The sequence below is a fragment of the Ctenocephalides felis genome, unplaced genomic scaffold, assembly GCF_003426905.1.
Source record: "Ctenocephalides felis isolate EL2017-DRISC unplaced genomic scaffold, ASM342690v1 CF-g0.4_SCAFFOLD_01492, whole genome shotgun sequence".
NCBI lineage: Eukaryota > Metazoa > Arthropoda > Insecta > Siphonaptera > Pulicidae > Ctenocephalides > Ctenocephalides felis.
Genome location: NW_020537646.1, coordinates 11,400,404 through 11,419,446, shown reverse-complemented (window position 1 = coordinate 11,419,446; position 19,043 = coordinate 11,400,404). Strand labels below are relative to the sequence as shown.

General features: G+C 28.4%; 1 protein-coding gene across 1 annotated transcript in view; it reads left to right on the top strand.

Annotated features, from left to right (window-relative positions):
- The first annotated feature begins 2,611 nt into the window (after positions 1–2,611).
- Positions 2,612–19,043, top strand: part of LOC113370632 (C-type lectin 37Db) — a 32,348-nt gene continuing 15,916 nt past the window's right edge. Inside the window, exon 1 of the mRNA XM_026611323.1 lies at positions 2,612–2,666. Coding sequence (XP_026467108.1) covers positions 2,636–2,666 — 31 coding nt within the window. The 5' untranslated portion in view covers positions 2,612–2,635. The remainder of the gene's footprint in view (positions 2,667–19,043) is intronic.

Here is a 19,043-nt window from a genome sequence, read left to right as displayed (position 1 = left end):
AAAAAAACAATTTTTTGAAAAATTTTTAAGAAAAATTTTGAAACATTTGATTTTTTTTGTATTTGGATTATTTTTGAAAATTTTGAACATTTTTTTAAAGCAATCACGCTGCGTAGCTGATTTAGAGTCGAAATATCAAAGCGCGTAAGCGCCGCGTAATCGTCTAACGTGTAAACATTGGTACGGAACGGATATAAAAATACACAAAATCTGTACTTATTATTATAATCCAATAAAATTTAGTATATTTAATCTTTATAAAATACCTTATAATACATATGTCTAGACGCTGGACCTGCGTTCACAAAAATTTCACCAGTTGTCCATTTAGCAATACAAAAAAAATGTAATACCATTTTTGGCACTTTTTGCCCCGTATCTCCGAAACGGCTGGATCTGCCTTTACCAAAAATTAATCAGCACGTTTCCTCATCAGTAAGAATCGAATGTTTTTTAAATTATACAAATTGGATGATCCGTGTTCGTGAAATCGTCGACGAAAATTTGTATCCAAACACACAAACATACACGCGGTATGTCAAAATGTTCAGAAAGATGTTTCCGATTTTTGAAACGTAAAGATGTATACAAATTTTTATTTTTGTTTTTTTCGCTATTACTATAACTTATCCTAGGGGAAGTTAATAATTATTATATTCAAGTGTATATTAGAGCATATGTCATTTTGTAAAAAATCGACTTACGTCATTCGACTTAATCATATTAATTGAGATTTAGACATCATGATAAAATATACAACAGTTTCCGAATGATTCAGACATACTCGAACATGGGCCAGAGCGGGGCTTAAAAGTCCGCGGATAAAAAGCTCAACCACCGATATCTCAAAAACCAGTAAAGTTAAGAATTTTTTAATAACAATATTTGAAAGTAGAGACAAAAAGTTGTATGACCAGTCATCATCTTAATTCGTACGACCGCTTAAGACGTTGCTATCAGAAGATAAACGGCAATGTGTAAAAATCCATAATAAAAGTATCTTCATTCGTTGTAATGAAGCTTTTTTGTAATGTTTAAGTACAATTCTTTATTTAATTATTTTATAGAATGTATTGTTAATTTTAAGGTAGATTCAATTGTTTTTTTTTCATATAACCTCTATAAAAGCTTACACCAGGGTGGTGAAAAATTGTGAATTTTTACCCTGGCAAAGTGGTAAAAAATAAAAAATAGTAAATAAAAAAGTGAAAACAAACCATTTAACAAAAGATAAATTAAATAAATAGTTAATCCAACTCTGCTGATGAATATTTCTGACGAAAAACAAGATCAAGGTTATTTTCAGCAAAAAATGCAACCATGAAATTTATTGTTTGCATTGGTTGAAATAATTTATCCATCATTTTACAAAATTTCTTCAAAATTAAAATAAAACATTGGATCTGTTTACCCAATAATCATACTAATTTACCCCGGCATGTTTCAATTATTTTTTCTTAGCCTCGAATGAACCTGTAGTTACCATGTAGTTTTTGCAAAATAAAAATGAAATTATCAAAATTCTATCAAACACCTAATAATTGCTACAAAATTGATCGAAATCACTAGAACTTATTGATTTTACTAAAATAAGGTTCAAAAATAACATATATGTCCCCAAAAAACATGACAATGCTATCCCCAAAATAAACTTTAGAAGTCGTGGTGCACGTTTTAACTGGTTTCTGCGACAAGACTGTGGCAATGACGATCAACGTCTGACAGGATTGTGATTATAGCTTTCTTTATGTGATACAGTCGCAAAAACGTTACCAAAACTAACCAATTTTAAAATAAGGATACTGTGTCATTTTGTCCATAAGTACTATTGATATTCAAATTGAGTCAAACCATATTGAAGACAAACGATAGTCCTCGTCGAGATACATCGAATGGCTTTTAAATCTTTGAAATCGGCCCAGCCGTTTTCGAGAAAACATCGATTTACGGCAAAAAATCTGTTCACATACACATACACACACATACTTTTTCCAAATTTGGTCTCGTTCGATTCAGAATGGCTTGAAACATCGAGAAAACATAAAATTAGCGAATCGGATTTTTTGATGAAAACATAAACGTCTCCTTCGGAAAGTTAATAAGGATACTGTGTCATTTTGTCCATAGGTACTATTGATATTCAAATTAAGTCAAACCATTCGAAATCAAATTATAATATCTATTATTTCTAAATAAAACAATAATAATTCAGCGTAAAAAATTGATGTGCGTCTCTGAATTCCAATCGGTCCATTATAAACTGTTTCAATATCCAACGGCATCGTTTAGCTAGTGAAAGAGTTCTTCAAGCTCACAAAAGCTGAAACCCCGAATTGAAGTCTGGTTCTACCTAGTGGCCCCAAGTACCGGTGTCGGCTGGAGTGTGGAGGTTGAAGGTGCTAGCACAGCACAATCGACCATTAATGTCCGCGACGTCGACCAGCAAATAACGTTAATCGTCAGACGATCGATATAAAAAAAAGTGAGAGCGAAGAAAGTGACGAAGTGAAATTAATGCAATCAACTAATTTTACATTTTACACACATATAGAAAAATTACGTAATATATTGAATTGTGTCTGAAAATTAGTAACTCAAAATGTTTTGGCTGTGTCTTTTCTTATATGCTAGTTGTATGGGATTATCTTTACCAATGAAAAATACAGGTGAGCACATTTTAATGATTATTTTACTGTTCGCGGAATGTGGTTGATATGTAATCGGCAATATACGAAACGTGGTTTCAGCATCAGGATAATCATGCTATGAGCATTAACTGTTTCCATATTAATATTAATTAAAACTATTAATTACCAAATCGTAAGGATATTTAGTGATGTTTAAATACACTGACCTACACTTATTTTTTACTCGGCTCACTTTTTTATGTCACCGCCTATCTGACTCCCACATTACTCCCCCCGCATGGATCGAATTTTGTTTAGCATCTCAAAAAATTAGGGTAACAAAAAAACAGTAATTAAGCCTATATACCAAAAACAAAAAATTCTGCGACCAATAATAGTCACAGCCGCCAATAATATAAGCCGCCAATAATATAACCTGAAAATGCTATTTCAGGTTGAAAAGCCTAGAAAAGGTCATAAATATCGATATTGAATGTCTTGACAAAGTTATAGAATTAAGATATATACGTGGTAATTAACTTATGTGATAAAATTCCAAAAAATTTTAAATGTGAATTGAAAGTTATCCGGGCTCATAAAGGCTTAATTTCAGAAATATTCTGTTTATTAATTCAATTTGTTTTAAAATCCATCTACTCATGTTTGAAATGTTACCAAAAATCTTTGCAAAATATGTTATATAAAGCAAATAGGTCTAAAAGTATATATTTATTTTTGATATTCATTTACAGAAGATATTTGCTCAAGTATCTTCAGTAATTGATTTTATGCAAGTAATTCGACTCAATTCGCAAACTTTTAGTAAGTCCATCATCCCTTAAACTTATTGTTCATAGTAAGTTCAGTCGAAAAGTTCGTAGTCTTTTACTAATATTTATTTTTTTAATGCAATGAGATGAAGGCGCCAAAAATTTAACTAAAACTTGACCAAAATATTAAATATTTTTTATTACTTCTTTCAATATGCCAAATGTAAAAATTTGATGATGTATCTCGCCTAAAATTTCATTTTGAGATGGCAATTGTGACAACAATTCGTTATAGCCATTTCATTTAATCGTTAGCAATTTATATCGGTGTGTGATGCAATAAAAAATATTTGTTTGTGTAATAAAAAGATCAAACTTTAATTGATAAAAATATATAGTGCACACATAGAAAGTCATTATCAAGGTTTTGCAATAAAACTCTATGTAGTAGTTAATGAACTGTCTTTGATATTTTGGTAAATAATCCAAGGAAACAATTTTTTTTCAGAATTTGTGCTTTTTATAAAAATCTTATCCTCGTGAAGATAACCTAAAACCATATGAATTTGTATCAAGATGGCAAATTTTTGAATTTGGGTGACTTCAAATAATAATTATTATCAGCCAGAGGTAATGGTTATGAATTAGGTGTTCATAGTAATCTCCAAAAATGTCCAAAATTTTTAAGAATAAGAATAATTTCAATTCAATTCGAATCATTATAAGCATGAATAAAAAAATAATAAAGTATAGTTTATAAAAATTTTATATTCTCTAAACTATTTATAAAGCTCATCCTCTTCTATTGCAATCATTCTTAGAGCAACTTCTAATCAACTTCTAAAATCATTTCGCATCGGCGCACATATTAATAATATAATTAATTTATACTATTATTTAAGGATATGGGCGAGCATTTTTTAACTATTGCATATACTTTGCAAAATAGTTTTAAACGTTTTATGCAATACGGTTTCTTACTTTCTCACATATTACAGAAATGATACAGACATTGCGTACTTATTATTGCTAATTGCACATTTATTTATTGCATTTATATTCAGATATGTGTGCAATATGATTATATCAATTATCATATGATCTATTCATATATGACAAAGCAATTTTCTATCTGAAGTTGTATAAATGAAACACAATTAGGAAATGAATTAAAAGACGTCCAAGGATAGAGAATAGTTAATTTGAATATTAAAGCCCAAAATTGCAGTAAAAATAAATTTGGAGTATTAGACCCAATAACTTTGAAAATGAATACGAATTCTAAAAATATTCTAATCTAAATTCTAAAAATATTAGAATCTAAATTGATATTAATTGTTATCAACACGCGAAGTAAGAACAGGTTTGATTTACTTTGACTAATAATATATAATATATTGCTATCTGTATTGCAACTCTATAATTTGAATTCCCTAATGCTTTCAATATCATATAATATTTTTAAATACTTTTTTCCTTAAAAATAACAATCACAATCTAAGGGATTGGCTGAGCAATTACTAACTAATGATAATATGTATATTCGAATTGAAAGTTGATATTCAAGCATATGTATATAAATGCCCGCGTTTTATAATAATTGTCAAGTATAATGTAATCAAGGGCAAACTTTTAAAATTGGCATAATATTGAATGTAAATAATATGACAAATTTGATTGGATCGGCTTAACAAGTATAATAAATTGTATAGAACGTGCATTGATTTATAGAGGATAGTTTGCTGAAATGACCATTATCATGTTATTAGAATAGCATTATAATTTTTTACCAATTTGCGTAATAAATTCAAAATGAGCAATACCTAAGCTTTGATAATAGTATTAATTCTTGTTATAATATATTATGGAGTCTATTAAACGATAACGCCCATATCAACCATTTAAAATATTTCTGCTTTTATTTAGAAAAAAATTAACAAGTAAGTAACCCTCAATAACGGATACTCAATTTTAATATAAAAAATACTATTACAATATATATAGTACTTTAGAAAGGAGAATTAGTCATTATGTACAAAAAACTAAATAGTTGCGTAAATATTAAGAATATCCTCTATTCCATTCAACAATAGTACAATCTTTTGTTTTTGCCGCAAATTTCATCATAGTTCACTTTTATAAGATGTTACCTTATCGAGCAACAAAATTACATATACTAATACCATATGCTAATTATTTCCAAACAATACCGTTTTTTAATATTGACTATACTTCAAGTTTTGTAACGTACGCATAAAATCTTTAAGTATATATTTATTTGAATTTTAAATTGGATATGAAAAGTGGCAATTGAAATCCATGTACAGTTAGTATATTAATAAGAAGTTCTTAGAACACTATTAATGTATTCATCTTGCGTATCAATATTGCAAAAGAAAATGAAGGTTAAAAGTTATCAAGATTTTATAGATAGAGAAATAGACCATGTGCCTGGTTGAAGGTGGGGTAATAAGGACCAATTGAATCTTTAACCCAATAAATATGTAAACAATTCAAAATAGTAAACTAGTGGTGTATGGCATCTTGTCTTGGGGCAAATTGCTGAAACTTTCCATACCGAATTAAAATTTAACTAGTGTTGCATGGCATCGTGCCTTAAATCAAATTGCTGGAACTTCCCGTACCGTAATGAAATATTCGAAATATAAATGGGGCGTGACCCATAAAACTGGTTAATATCTACCCTAAAAAATGCACAAATTGTTATTAATATTTTCATCTCGGAGTAATTGAGTTTTGAATTGAATTGAGTAATTGACTTGTTTTCAAGAGCTATTTGTGTACTCATAATTCACTTTAAAACAAGATCAATATATTCATTTTTCCTTCAAACGCCAACGTGAAGCTCGATCTGTTCCATATAAATGACTTATTCTAGTTCAGCACGCGTTCAATTATTGACAATCTCCGAGAAGCCATTAATTAAAATTTACACTACACATTGAACGCATAAATAAATTTAAATAAATATTTACCATACATAAACTCGTCATACATATCAATTGATGTTTGATTCAATTATAAAATGAAACTGTGCCGCGGTTATATTATCGCATTATGTACGCTTTCTAGACAGTTTTTGTTTATAAGCAGGTTCTTGTATTCTGTCAGTTTGATTTTTGATAGCTTATATAATAATTGTGAATGATAATACGATTATATATTTTCACATTTACACATTTGCGAATTCGAAAAAAAAGATATGTTGTCCTAATGATGATTCTGTTATAAAGCAAATACCATCTTCTACTAAGAAGAAATTAAATTTACATAATAAATTTTAAGAGCTAGTGTGTGAAAACATAGGTAAAGAAGATTTATAATCCTATATATATATATATATATATATATATATATATATATCTTATATAAAAAATTCTTCTGTACAGGTGTATGATTTGATGCTTCTCCTAAACGGTTATTCGAATTTTGATAATTCTTTTTAGAGTTTGTCAAAAGAAATTTTTAAGATTTAATAAACGATAAATCTATAGTAATATTGTAGAAAAAATGGCAAATATTACAAACAAAATCACGCACCAAATCTGCTAGAAACTATGAGCCTAGATAATATTAGAATATAAGATGCAAGAAAAATGTAATGTCTACATAATTATTGCCGAAAAGCAGCTGAGATGTGCCAGAAATTAAAATAATATAAGATACAGTCAACCGTATATTTTTGGCAGATACAATTATATAATTCTGTTTAATAAATAACGCAATAAGTCCAAAATTGCATATACATTATTTTTTTAAACTTATGCATGTCGTATTTTATTATACTTTACTAAATTATTTAAAAATTTCTTTATTAAAAACATGATTTAGAAATTTGTTTCATGTGTCAAAAATTCATTTGTTTGGCAGTGAATATGGAATATTAAGCAAGTTGATCTTAGATTGAAGGGTGCTCATATGAACTAGGTTTTACAAATTAATTCACCTAAGATTTGAATATAAACAATAATGTTTATTAAATTATTAGTGGGGAAAATGTACTTTAACAATAATAATTGCCAAAAAGCAAGTATTATATCGTACGAGATTATGAAAATTATAGATCAAATTATTGAAGCAATTATGCCGTGTGGTAAAATCAAGTGTGACATTGTTTTTTACCGTAGATACTATATTATTTTGTTCTGAATTTCTTATACTGTTTGTGCTGAAACCATAATTAAATCACAAAGACGTGACATCAAATAGGATATTAAAAAGTATATGATAGGATATTAAAAAATTTGGAACTTTTGAATTGTAGACGTGAGTACAGGACAACGCCTGTCGGGTCATCTAATATATATATATATATATATATATATATATATATATACATATTGTATTATAGAAAAACGAGCTAAAAATTAAAAAAAATATATATAAGAGTAGCTGGTAAAATATTTTATATAAAGACTTATCCGCAGACGTTGAAATTCTAAGATTTTTTATATATAATACAAAGGTATAATTTGCTATCATATCAGATACATAAACAAGAATATATCAAAATAATAATAATTCTATAACATCTTATATATAAAAATGGATCGCAAAATGTGTTGGTAAGCGCATAACTCAACAACGCCTGGACTAATTTGGCCAAATCTTTTTTTAAAATGTTCGTTGAAGTCCAAGGATGGTTGTTACGGCGAGAAAAAACGAATAATTGCCGGGAAAACCCTAAAAACAGCCCTTTTCTTCTTTAATCGAGTAGGCAACGCAATTTGTAAAAAAACAATCATCTATGTCATGGCATTTTGTGTAGTTTTTGATAATCTCATTTTGAATATATTTATATAAACATAGATATATCTTTCTATTAATCAAGCTATATTGGCAGCCAAAAACATTGATGTAAATTAATTAAATTTCAAAATTCAAGAACAAATTACAGGCGAATCAGTTGATTCGGCAACTAACCAAGACGATCCACCGGAGTTTTTGAACTCGCTGGATTTGCTAGGATTGTCACCTCACAATCTTCAATTAAAGGTTGGATCGGAAATTATAATGTTGCGAAATATCGACCAACCGCGCCTTTGCAACGGCACAAGGTTAGCGATAAAAAAACTACCAAATAACGTGATGGAAGCAACTATATTGAAAGGATAGTATAAAGCAGAAGATGTTCTCGCACCGTGCATCCCAATGATTCCGACTGATGTGCCATTTGAGATTAAACGACTACAGTTTCCAGTGAGTTTATGGTATCATTAAGTGTTTGTGGTATTAATTTGAAAAACATATGTTTCTCACATGGAAAATTGTATGTTGTATGTTCCCGTATTGGAAAACCATCAGATTTGTTTGTCTATGCGCCAGGTAATCAAACAAAAAACGTCGTTTATCACAAAGCACTACAATGAAAATTGAACTGATTTTTGAATTATGATTTACATTATTAAAATTACTTACTTTTAAATGCTTATAGTGTTTTATTTAATTATTTTTAATTCACACCGAATGATTACCAGGGTGACGGTTCCGTTCAGGATAATTTTTTGCAAAGAATAGAAAAAAGGTAGGCACAAAACACCGCCACATTACAATTTTTTTGACAGAACGAAGTCTGTCGGGCCGGCTAGTATTCAATAAATAGACATAGGCATTCGTTTCAATAGAATTATATTATTTTATGTATGTCATTTACCTGTAATAGATAATAAATATTCTTGCATTCTTTGAACGCCTGTTATACCGATATACCAGATGTTAAATATTATAGAAATACTTGTAATCGAAGCAATTTATATCGGACTACTTTATTCCAATTGCATGTTATTATGATACATATATCATATATATACGTATATATATAAGTGTTACGAATATAAAATGATAATTTGATCATTTAAAATTATATATTGCTATATGAGTACATGCATAAGTGTTGCAAATAACTTTAATTTTAGTAATTGCGGAATAAATAGTAACCTATAAATAACTTTATGGTAAAAACTAATTTAGCAAAGGTATTGGAAAAATTACTATTGCTTAATTATTATGCCTTTCAAAACAATTAAAAGATTACGTTTCAACGATTGAATCATTCAATTAGAAATCATAATAGAGAATACTATAAATTTTCTTGTCGTAAGTATATATATATACATATATATATATATATATATATATATACATAGATGATAAAATATATATCAAATGATGTGATCATATTATTAATTATAGTTATGTATCGTGTTATCGGAAAAACTGCATTAGTAATTTGGAGAAACCATATTTTCGATCAAGGCAAAGCTCTAAATGTGATTTTACAATTACACATCATGTGTCTTTGAATAAGTGTAATAATATATATTCAAATTTTCCTACTATCAACTAATTCACAACAGAGTCACCACTAATTTTTGTGATGAATTTCAAATTAAAGGACTAGGTATCCAAAATCTGCATTGAATCATAGCAAATAAAGAAAAATATTGCATTCGATTTCTAAAGATTCATGTTTAAAATAGAAATTCATGTTTTCTTCTAGATTAAAAGAGAAATCATTTTCTTATATCTACATACACATGAGGCATATTACCACATTCTATATAGTTTTCAATTCATCAAATATTTAAGAGATATAAATTGCGATGTTGAATTACATTAATATAAAAATAACCTTTTGCAAATAAGTGGTCAACAGATGTAAATTGTGATCTTGAGTTATATCAGAAATAAATCAATGGGCCATTAAATTATTATTTAATGCTTATGGCGCAACTCTAAATAATACTAACTATTATATACAATGATTTTAAAATTAGTCTACTTGTCATCAAAATCACGTTAGTACGACTATGAAATCAAATTTTGCATTAATACCGTTCATTTGAAGAGAAAATCAAAAGAAAGTATTTGTCAACACTATAATTTAAAGCATTACGACTCATACGAAATCGAGCATGCGCATATAATGAATGCATTTTAAGCTTCTGGTACTTTGAAGTTCTACTTTCCAAAAGAACAATAAACACGCAAGAATGATACAGAAACAAATTTTAAATCGATTTCGAAGGTTTGTTTTATGTAAATTTGCCGCGATTGTCAATAATTACTAATAATTCATTTTTTCTTTGCATCATAAATATATTATGATTTCACACATTTTCAAAATTGCTTGCTAATAATAAGATTATTTTACATTTTAAGGAGAGCTGTGAGCAGTGTAGACTAGATTTTTTTGCCAATGTTTATAATTAATTAAAAATTTATATATTTTTACCAGAAACCCTTCATTCGTTTGCTAAACCTATGGACTCATTTAGCAAACTATTCAACGAATTTTGATTCTTCACGATTTCTTTAATTTATTCGCGGGATGACTTAATAAAATACTAGTTTTCTATTAGTGGTAAGGTTTTAGAAACATGATCAAATATTTCAGTAAAGAAAAAAAATCTGACAATATATGTTACATTGAAGTGCAATTGAAAAAATCAGAAAAGAAACTGAAAGTTACTGAAATAATTATTAAACTATTACAATTTTAATAAACTAATATAAATAAAAATCTGCCAAACAAATACTGTAACTTATATTATTTAAATTCCCGGAATATCTCAGCTTGGTTTTGCTGCCTTTCATAAAAAATAGTGTAGAGTCTATACTGTAGACATCACATTTTTCTTATTCATAATTATAAATATTATTATAATATTTCTAGGCTCATAATTTACCTTAAATTCGAATTTCAATTGAATTGACATTTTGGCAGGTGACAGTTCTTAAGTGTCAAAATGTTTTCATTGTCAAACAATAATATGTTGTTTTTCGAAATTTTTTCTATTTAGTTCTACAACATTACTGTAAATTTAATCCTAAAAATTATTTATGGATGGATGGATAATTAATTATAATTAGTCAGCATTCGAAGGGGGCGTTTGAATTCATACATCCTTACAGAAAAAAATCATATATAAGATTTCACGATGATTGTACTAGAAATGAGATTTATAAATATATATCATGAAATCACAGAATTTCCTGAAGTACCTACACCAAATTTTGTATTCTTGTGAAAGCATTTTCACAAACCTTTTTAGGAAAAATGTAAAAAATGTAGGATACCATATTCAATAAAATTTCGAACAAACTTATGGCACCAATTAAATTAACAAACGCTATGTTTAGAAACTTAATTACTAATAACCGGTAATAAAACAATAAGAGCAAACACCAAACAAGAAATTACTGAAACAAATATTAAATCCATGGTTCGTTTAACCCAGACTTTCGCACTTTGAAATTGACGTGTATAAAATGCGTTAATCACATTATTAAACTTTTGTGCATTCTCCAGATTATGTCGATATCGATCTCCAATCTGTTTGATTACGCTTGAAAGCCTCTGGGAGTAAAATTGTTTATTTTGAGCAATAAAATTTTAATGGTCCCACATAAATTAGTAAGTTATGTTAATTTTAACGTACGACTACTGATTTGCCAAAACCGAATTGGAACATGTACTTTGAAAAAAATATTTTAATTAAAGATCAATCGTTAAAAAAAAATTTTTTTTGATCATTATAATTAAAAATTAATAATCAATAGCAATTATGATAAAAATTCAAAGGCAAAGACATTACAGAAAATATAGTAAAAGCATTTAGTGTCTCATCACACAAAAAAGGATACCAATGAGTAAACTCAATTTTGGTCTTAACATTACATATTGTCATTTATAATTATTAATTTTTTTTTGTATTTTAAAAACAGATTGTAATTGTGTCTTGAGAAATTAAAAAAATGTACAACCAGTTATGAATTTTACGGATAGTCAATATAAATCAATTTTACTGATAAAAGAATTGCAAAATATATAAATATACATATAGAGACAAAAAACTAAATTAGGAATAACTAATTCCAATTAATCTTGCATACATTTTGAATCACCATTTGACTGATTTGAATTCCACTTGTTTTTAGTGCATAAACTTATAAATGATCAAAACAGATAATACAATAAATAAAATACGTGTATACTAAACAGTTTTTAAATAAAGAGTTAAATGTTTTTATTAAATTAGATACAAACAAAAATGTTGCGTTAAGAATAAGACTGACTAGGTACATACTTTCTGACGTGTTAATTTTTTTTATCTAATATAGATAAAAACAAAATTATTTATTATCAAGCCTCTTTCAATGGATATATAAAATTAAAGAGGGTTTAATAGTTATTTGACACAAAACGTCCTGCGTGTTCTGTACCTAAACCTTACACACTTATGAGTGATATCTTTGGAACGGTCATTAAATCTTAAAAATCGCTTCTGGATTTTTTGCAAACATGTTGAAGATATATTTTTAACTGGTGATTAGCTTGACCAATCATCATTTAAAATATTCTATGGGAATCTTTAAAATTGGTTAAGTGGTTGTCAAGAAAACGTTAAAGAAAAGCAAAATCTATCACTATACCTAATCCACGTTTTGGGATACTTGGAGAAAACTGACAATTAGCGAAATGGATTTCTGGCAAAATTACATTAAAATCATTATCTAATGCAATTTAATCTTTCTATATAATGTTTCTGTTCACAATTGACATAAAAAGATTTTATCGTACTGATATTTTAAATTCGACTCTGTGCGCACATCAAATTGATCGTCCATCCAGCTTCATTCTTTTCGGGCCAAGATCGTATTTTGCAAAGTATCTTTACAAACGATCGCAAAGGGAGAAAGTCGCGTATAATTATCATTATATAAAGATGAACTTTTGTACAATTTCATGTCGACATCGTATCTTTTAGCATTGCAACGAGAAGTCACGGGTGTCATAAGATCTTCCACATACACACATGAGAGTGGTATGGGACCCAGGCCACGGATTTTTATTAAACATCTGACATTTAAATGCTGACGTATATATGCGGTTTGTTATAGCAGTCCATAAATAATTGCGTATGATAATATAGCAGTTTAACTGCAATTTTTGGAATAATTAAATATCAATTAAGGAAATAAATTTCAGCGCAACAACTGGTTGATTATGTGAAGATGCTGTCATTTCGCTAAGCGAGGTCACTGCCTCCGCGTTTTCGAAATTCCAAGAAAAATATTTTTGCAGTATTATCTAAATCGTCGAAAAAATCTTCACGCTGCGATTTATTATTGATTTTCTAACTTATATTAGTTAGATTAGTTAATAAAACAATTATACCAACATTATAATAATTTCATATAATGTATGGAAAATGATTATTTGGGTACTTTCTAGTCTAGTACTTCATTAATTTTGATTTTTGTCTTATTTACTAATATGATAAATATGCATTAGAAAATCAATAATAAAATTCTTGAAAATTTATTGTTCGACTTTAAAACATCATTTGAATTACATATTTAACATCAATGTTTTGAATTAAAAATGAATATTCACTTTAAATTATAGATTTCAAAAATCATATGTATGACACCATTCAGCTAGATAATATATCATAATAAAACAGGGCTCGCCCGTAGGTAAGTTGTTAAGAGCGACGGGACTTGTTTGAGGGGTCCCGGGTTGGATACCCACTTCGAGCAGCCTGTTGTCAGGCAGCTGTGACAACGATTTTCACTTGAAAATATAGATAGCAATATGTATCCAAGTGAAAATAGCCATTGCCCGGCATTGCTGCACCAATAAAATGTCAGCCCTATTAGATTTATTCTAATAACAAAATCATCAAATATGGATGGATTAACCATTGGGTTACCATCTAAAAAAAAAATGCGAAGAAAGGAGAAGTTTCAGCCCAACAGCTCATAGGACGTAAAGTTCTGATCGCTGTTCAAAAATAATTAAAAAAAAAATTAAAAAAATAATAAAACAAATTTAATCTAGCTCTTCCAAAATAAACATCATAAAATCTTAAAAACCACGAACTGTTTTTAAAGTTAATTAATTGCAAGTTATAAAAATCGCAAGAAAATCAAAAATGAAAATTTTGTATATCTTAACGTTTTAGAAGTGTCTAAACATTTTGGCATACATTATAAAATAAATTGATGCATGTGTGGGTATACAGTGTTTATATTTGGATACAATTTTTCGTCCACGAGCAAAAAGTGCCACTATATGACAATTCAGTTTTTGAGTGACCAGAGCGTCTAATTTGAATCATTCAAAAATATTTTACTTACTGACTGAAGAATTGATAAATTTTTTTGAAAGGCAAATTTAGCGGTTCCAGAGATCCAGTAAAAAATATTAGAAGAAATGCGATTTGGCGGTCAAAAACGATCATTAGACATAGGCACATCAAATTATCAGATATTTATAATATTGTGTACTAATACTTGTTTCAAATATATATTATATGTCTCTACGAAAGTATTTCACTGAAGTATTTCCATCTAACACTGCGGAAATAAAATTTGCAAAATCAATCAAATAAATCAGATTGCAAAAAAAATGAGAAATGACCCCTGATAAATAAATAGGTATTTGCTTATGCAAATGCTGATTTTCTAGTAGACATGAACATACAGGAAAATATGTCGTGAAACAGCACATAAGAGTGTTTATTGATAGATTTGCTAATAGTCTGGTTATATAAACGTACAAAGTAGGACCGTAATGCACCGTTGCGCAATATTCTTTGAAAAGCTTTAGATAATCAAACAGGTCGGAGTTATTATATTGGAAACATTGATATATTATATTCATTGTCAGTTGCTAGAGATAAAAGCCTTTGTTAGTGCTTGTTATTATAGAAATGATTTGAGACCTTATGCCAAACATAACAACTGATTTAGTATGTCTGAAAATAGACTTATATCTGTTTTACGTCTGAGCAACCTTACTAGAGTCACGCAAAATCAACTCACAGGTATAATGAAAAATGCTTGTTGACCGAAAAAAAATCTGTTAAACTCTTAATATACTTCATATAATATAAAATATAAACTAGCTGTAAGTGGAATTCTGTCTTAAGTCAATTAAGGCATCGTGCCTTAAGGCAAATTGCTGGAACTTCCCGTACCAAAAATTATTAATTTTTTTAAAAACGATTAACATTTTTGAAGTTAACATTTACTTTGAAAAAATAAGATTTTTGGGAAACTATATATATGGACAAAAAATTACGAAAAAAAGAATTAAAAAAAAAAAAATTTAATTTTTTTTTTTGAAAAAAAAAATTTTTTTTTTTAATTTTTTTTTTTGAAAAAAAAATTTTTTTTTCTTTATTTTGACATATTGTGGAAGATCTGAACTTTTTTTTCAAAGCAATCGTACTGATTTAACTGCATAGGGACAAAATATAAAGCGCGTAAGCGCCGCGTCGCTGTCTAACGCATAAGCATTGGTACGGAACCCATGGGAATGTTAACAAAATGTATACTTATTGTTAAAATCTCTAAAAATATCTGATAATTTGATGTGCATATGTCTAATGATCATTTTTGACCGCCAAATGGCTATTTTTTTTTACTTTTTCCTCCATATCTCGGAAACCGCTAGACCTACCTTTATGAAAATTTTATCGTATCTTATCTTGACAATACAAGTGAAATGTTTTTTGAATTTTTAAATCGGACGCTCCGTTCTCTTAAAAACTGAGTTACCGTTTTCGGCACTTTTGCCCCATATCTTCGGAACGGCTAGACCTGCCTTCGCCAAAACTAATCAGCACGTCTCCTTATCAATACAAATCGAATGTTTTTTGAATTATTCAAATCGGTTGATCCGTATTCCCGAAATCGTCGACGAAAATTTGTATCCGCACATACATACACACACGTACATACATACACACACATACACACACACACACACATACATCCATTTTTTCTAAGGTATGCCAAAATGTTCAGAAACCTTTGAAACGTAAAGATATATAAAAATTTTCATTTTCGATTTTTTTGCGATTACTATAACTTACCCTACGGGAAGTTAATAAATAAGAAAGTCATTTTACTCTACAGTAATCAATAAAATAATACTGGAAAATATCCTTATTTATATATTATATTATTTCATTATGTTACCTTCTTGCATAAGTCTGCAACATTTCAATTTGCAAGAAATTTCCGAAGCATGCTCGAGGCCTCTGTACGTTTTACGCAATTTAAAGGACACGAATGGTGCTTTCCAAAAACATAAATATCGTGATTAAAAAAAAATTAAAATACAAAAAAATGTTCGTGATATGACAAGTAACATCACGATATATTAAATGATTAACCTTCCAGAATATATGCAACGTCCTTCACATCATACGTGAACATTCACATTTTTTTTTGTCTCATAACTGATATAAAATAGGTGAGAACTGATCGTCACAGATGTAGATATGATTAATGGGTATTCAGAAATATATTTAAATTTAAACTCACAAGTAGATAAATATCTTTTACGTCAAAACCAAGATTCTATGTTTCTTGTTTTATATTCGATCACTTCATAAACTAGTTTCAAGAACTATCAAGGTTTTGTGGATCAAATTGAGGTGGATGACCTATTAGTCCTAAGGCTAAAAAATATAGCCATTAACAATATTGTTATTGAATTTGTCCTCAACACTAATTAGATAATTGACTGGGATAGACTAATTATTTTTTTGTTCAGTTTGAATAAATACTTATATTTAATTTTTTATCGAAATTGGATAGGAGCATTTTGGATTTACTTCGAGTACATTTTACTTCTGAACTTACACTACTGAAATATTTATATTTTTGCGTTTTGAACTTATAGATAAATTATAGAGGCTCAATAGATAGGTAAGAGATAATAAAAGGTAATACACGTCAATAATAAATTATTTCTTATTTATAAAACCCTTTTCAGTTGCTAAAGAAAATTTATTGTAACATTTGTAAAGAATTAATTAATGATTTTAGCATTTGCCACAAAAGAGCAATTAAACTACAATAAACTTTAATTAACCTATAAATGTTAGCAATGAATCTCAAACATTTAATATACATATATTGTAAAATAAATTAGAGTAGAGAAATATTTATAATAATGTAGCTTAAAGTTTCATACAAAAGCATACATTTATCTCATAATTTGGATTCATCATAGGACTTTGATGATTTCGAATGACGTTATAGTATTTATAATAACCTATTTCAAAACATTTAATATTCCTCGAACATTTCGTTATGGTACGGGAAGTTCCAGCAATTTGTCTCAGGACACGATGCCATATACAACCAGTTTAAAGTATATAAGTGAGTTTCAGAACTTTATATTAATTAAAATCTGAATTATTTTCAATATATAAAAAATTAAAAAAATTTTTTTTTTCCAAAAGCAATTGTTTTGTCAATTTTTATAAACACAAGCAGAAAGTTTTTTGAATCATTCAAATCGGATGCTTAGTTCTCATAAAAACTACCATTTGTGGTATATTTAGCTCTGTATCTTCAAAATGGCTGGACCTGCCTTTGCCAAAAAGTAATCATTTCTCTGAATAAAAAAATCTTTAACCCAGTACAAGAATTTTTATGATACCTCCCATCGTTCGCAAGATATTCGCCAAAAACTATTTCAAATTTTTAAGTTTCAAACGGTTAAGCGCCGATAACTTTTTGAGATAGAGCTATGATGTTTATGAATGAAATATTCGTATCTGAAATATCTTTCAGCTAGTACAAAAATTTTCATGATAACTCTCACCGTTCGTGAGATATTCGCTAAAAACCATTTGCTTTCTAACGTCATAAGGAACCTATGATGAAAATATGAGCATCTTCCGAAAAAAATCGTGAAAATATTAATATACATTTTTAAACGCTTATAACTTATGAACGTAGGTATTGCTTCATTTATATTTTTTTAGCGGTTTTTAGCAGTAAGATACCACGTGTATTTATTTTTTTCCTGGATTTGAAACAAAAACATTTTACGTTTTTTCTTAAATTCGAAAATTTTGTTCGAGAAATTTGACGTAATTAAAAATACACGTAGTATTTTTGGTAGGGGAGGGGGGTAATTCTAAATTTCACGACGTATCACTAAGGGGAAAGGGAGTCAAAAAATCCCTAAAAAATTACTTGATTAATGGACGCCCCCTAGGTTCGACACCCAGTTGCTTTATAACAGTAATGAATATTCAAATATCTCAAAATAATATTTTCAAAAAAGTAGCTCACATGGCTACTCTGTCTAATATCTTGAATAAAATGCAAATATAAAATCTCATTGTGCATAACATTGGAGAAGCATTAGCAACATCTGTACTCTATCAAATAAATATCATATAAATCCGTGAAACAAATCGAGTTATAATAAATAGTAATGTAAATTACTATAATGATGTAATAGGTCACAGCTCTCCGGTGCAACGTTTATAAAACTCGCATAGAAATGTAGAAATAAAACAATATTATTGAAATATCTTCATCGTGACCTGACAAGGCCGTTTATTCATTGAATTCCTCTTTAAGATCAAGGTCGAGCAGTGAGAATGGTCGGTTCGCGTGATAGTTTGCTCTGCTGATACGATTTGTGAATTGAATACTTTTAATTTTTTTATGAACTTTTTATGAATTTAATAATGATTTTTTATTGAACGAAAAGGAATAAAACTTTTGGCGCCATCCGGATAAAATCGTGACATCGGCGTTATTGAAATTGTGTGATGGTCATCGAGTCTTTAATAAATTAGTT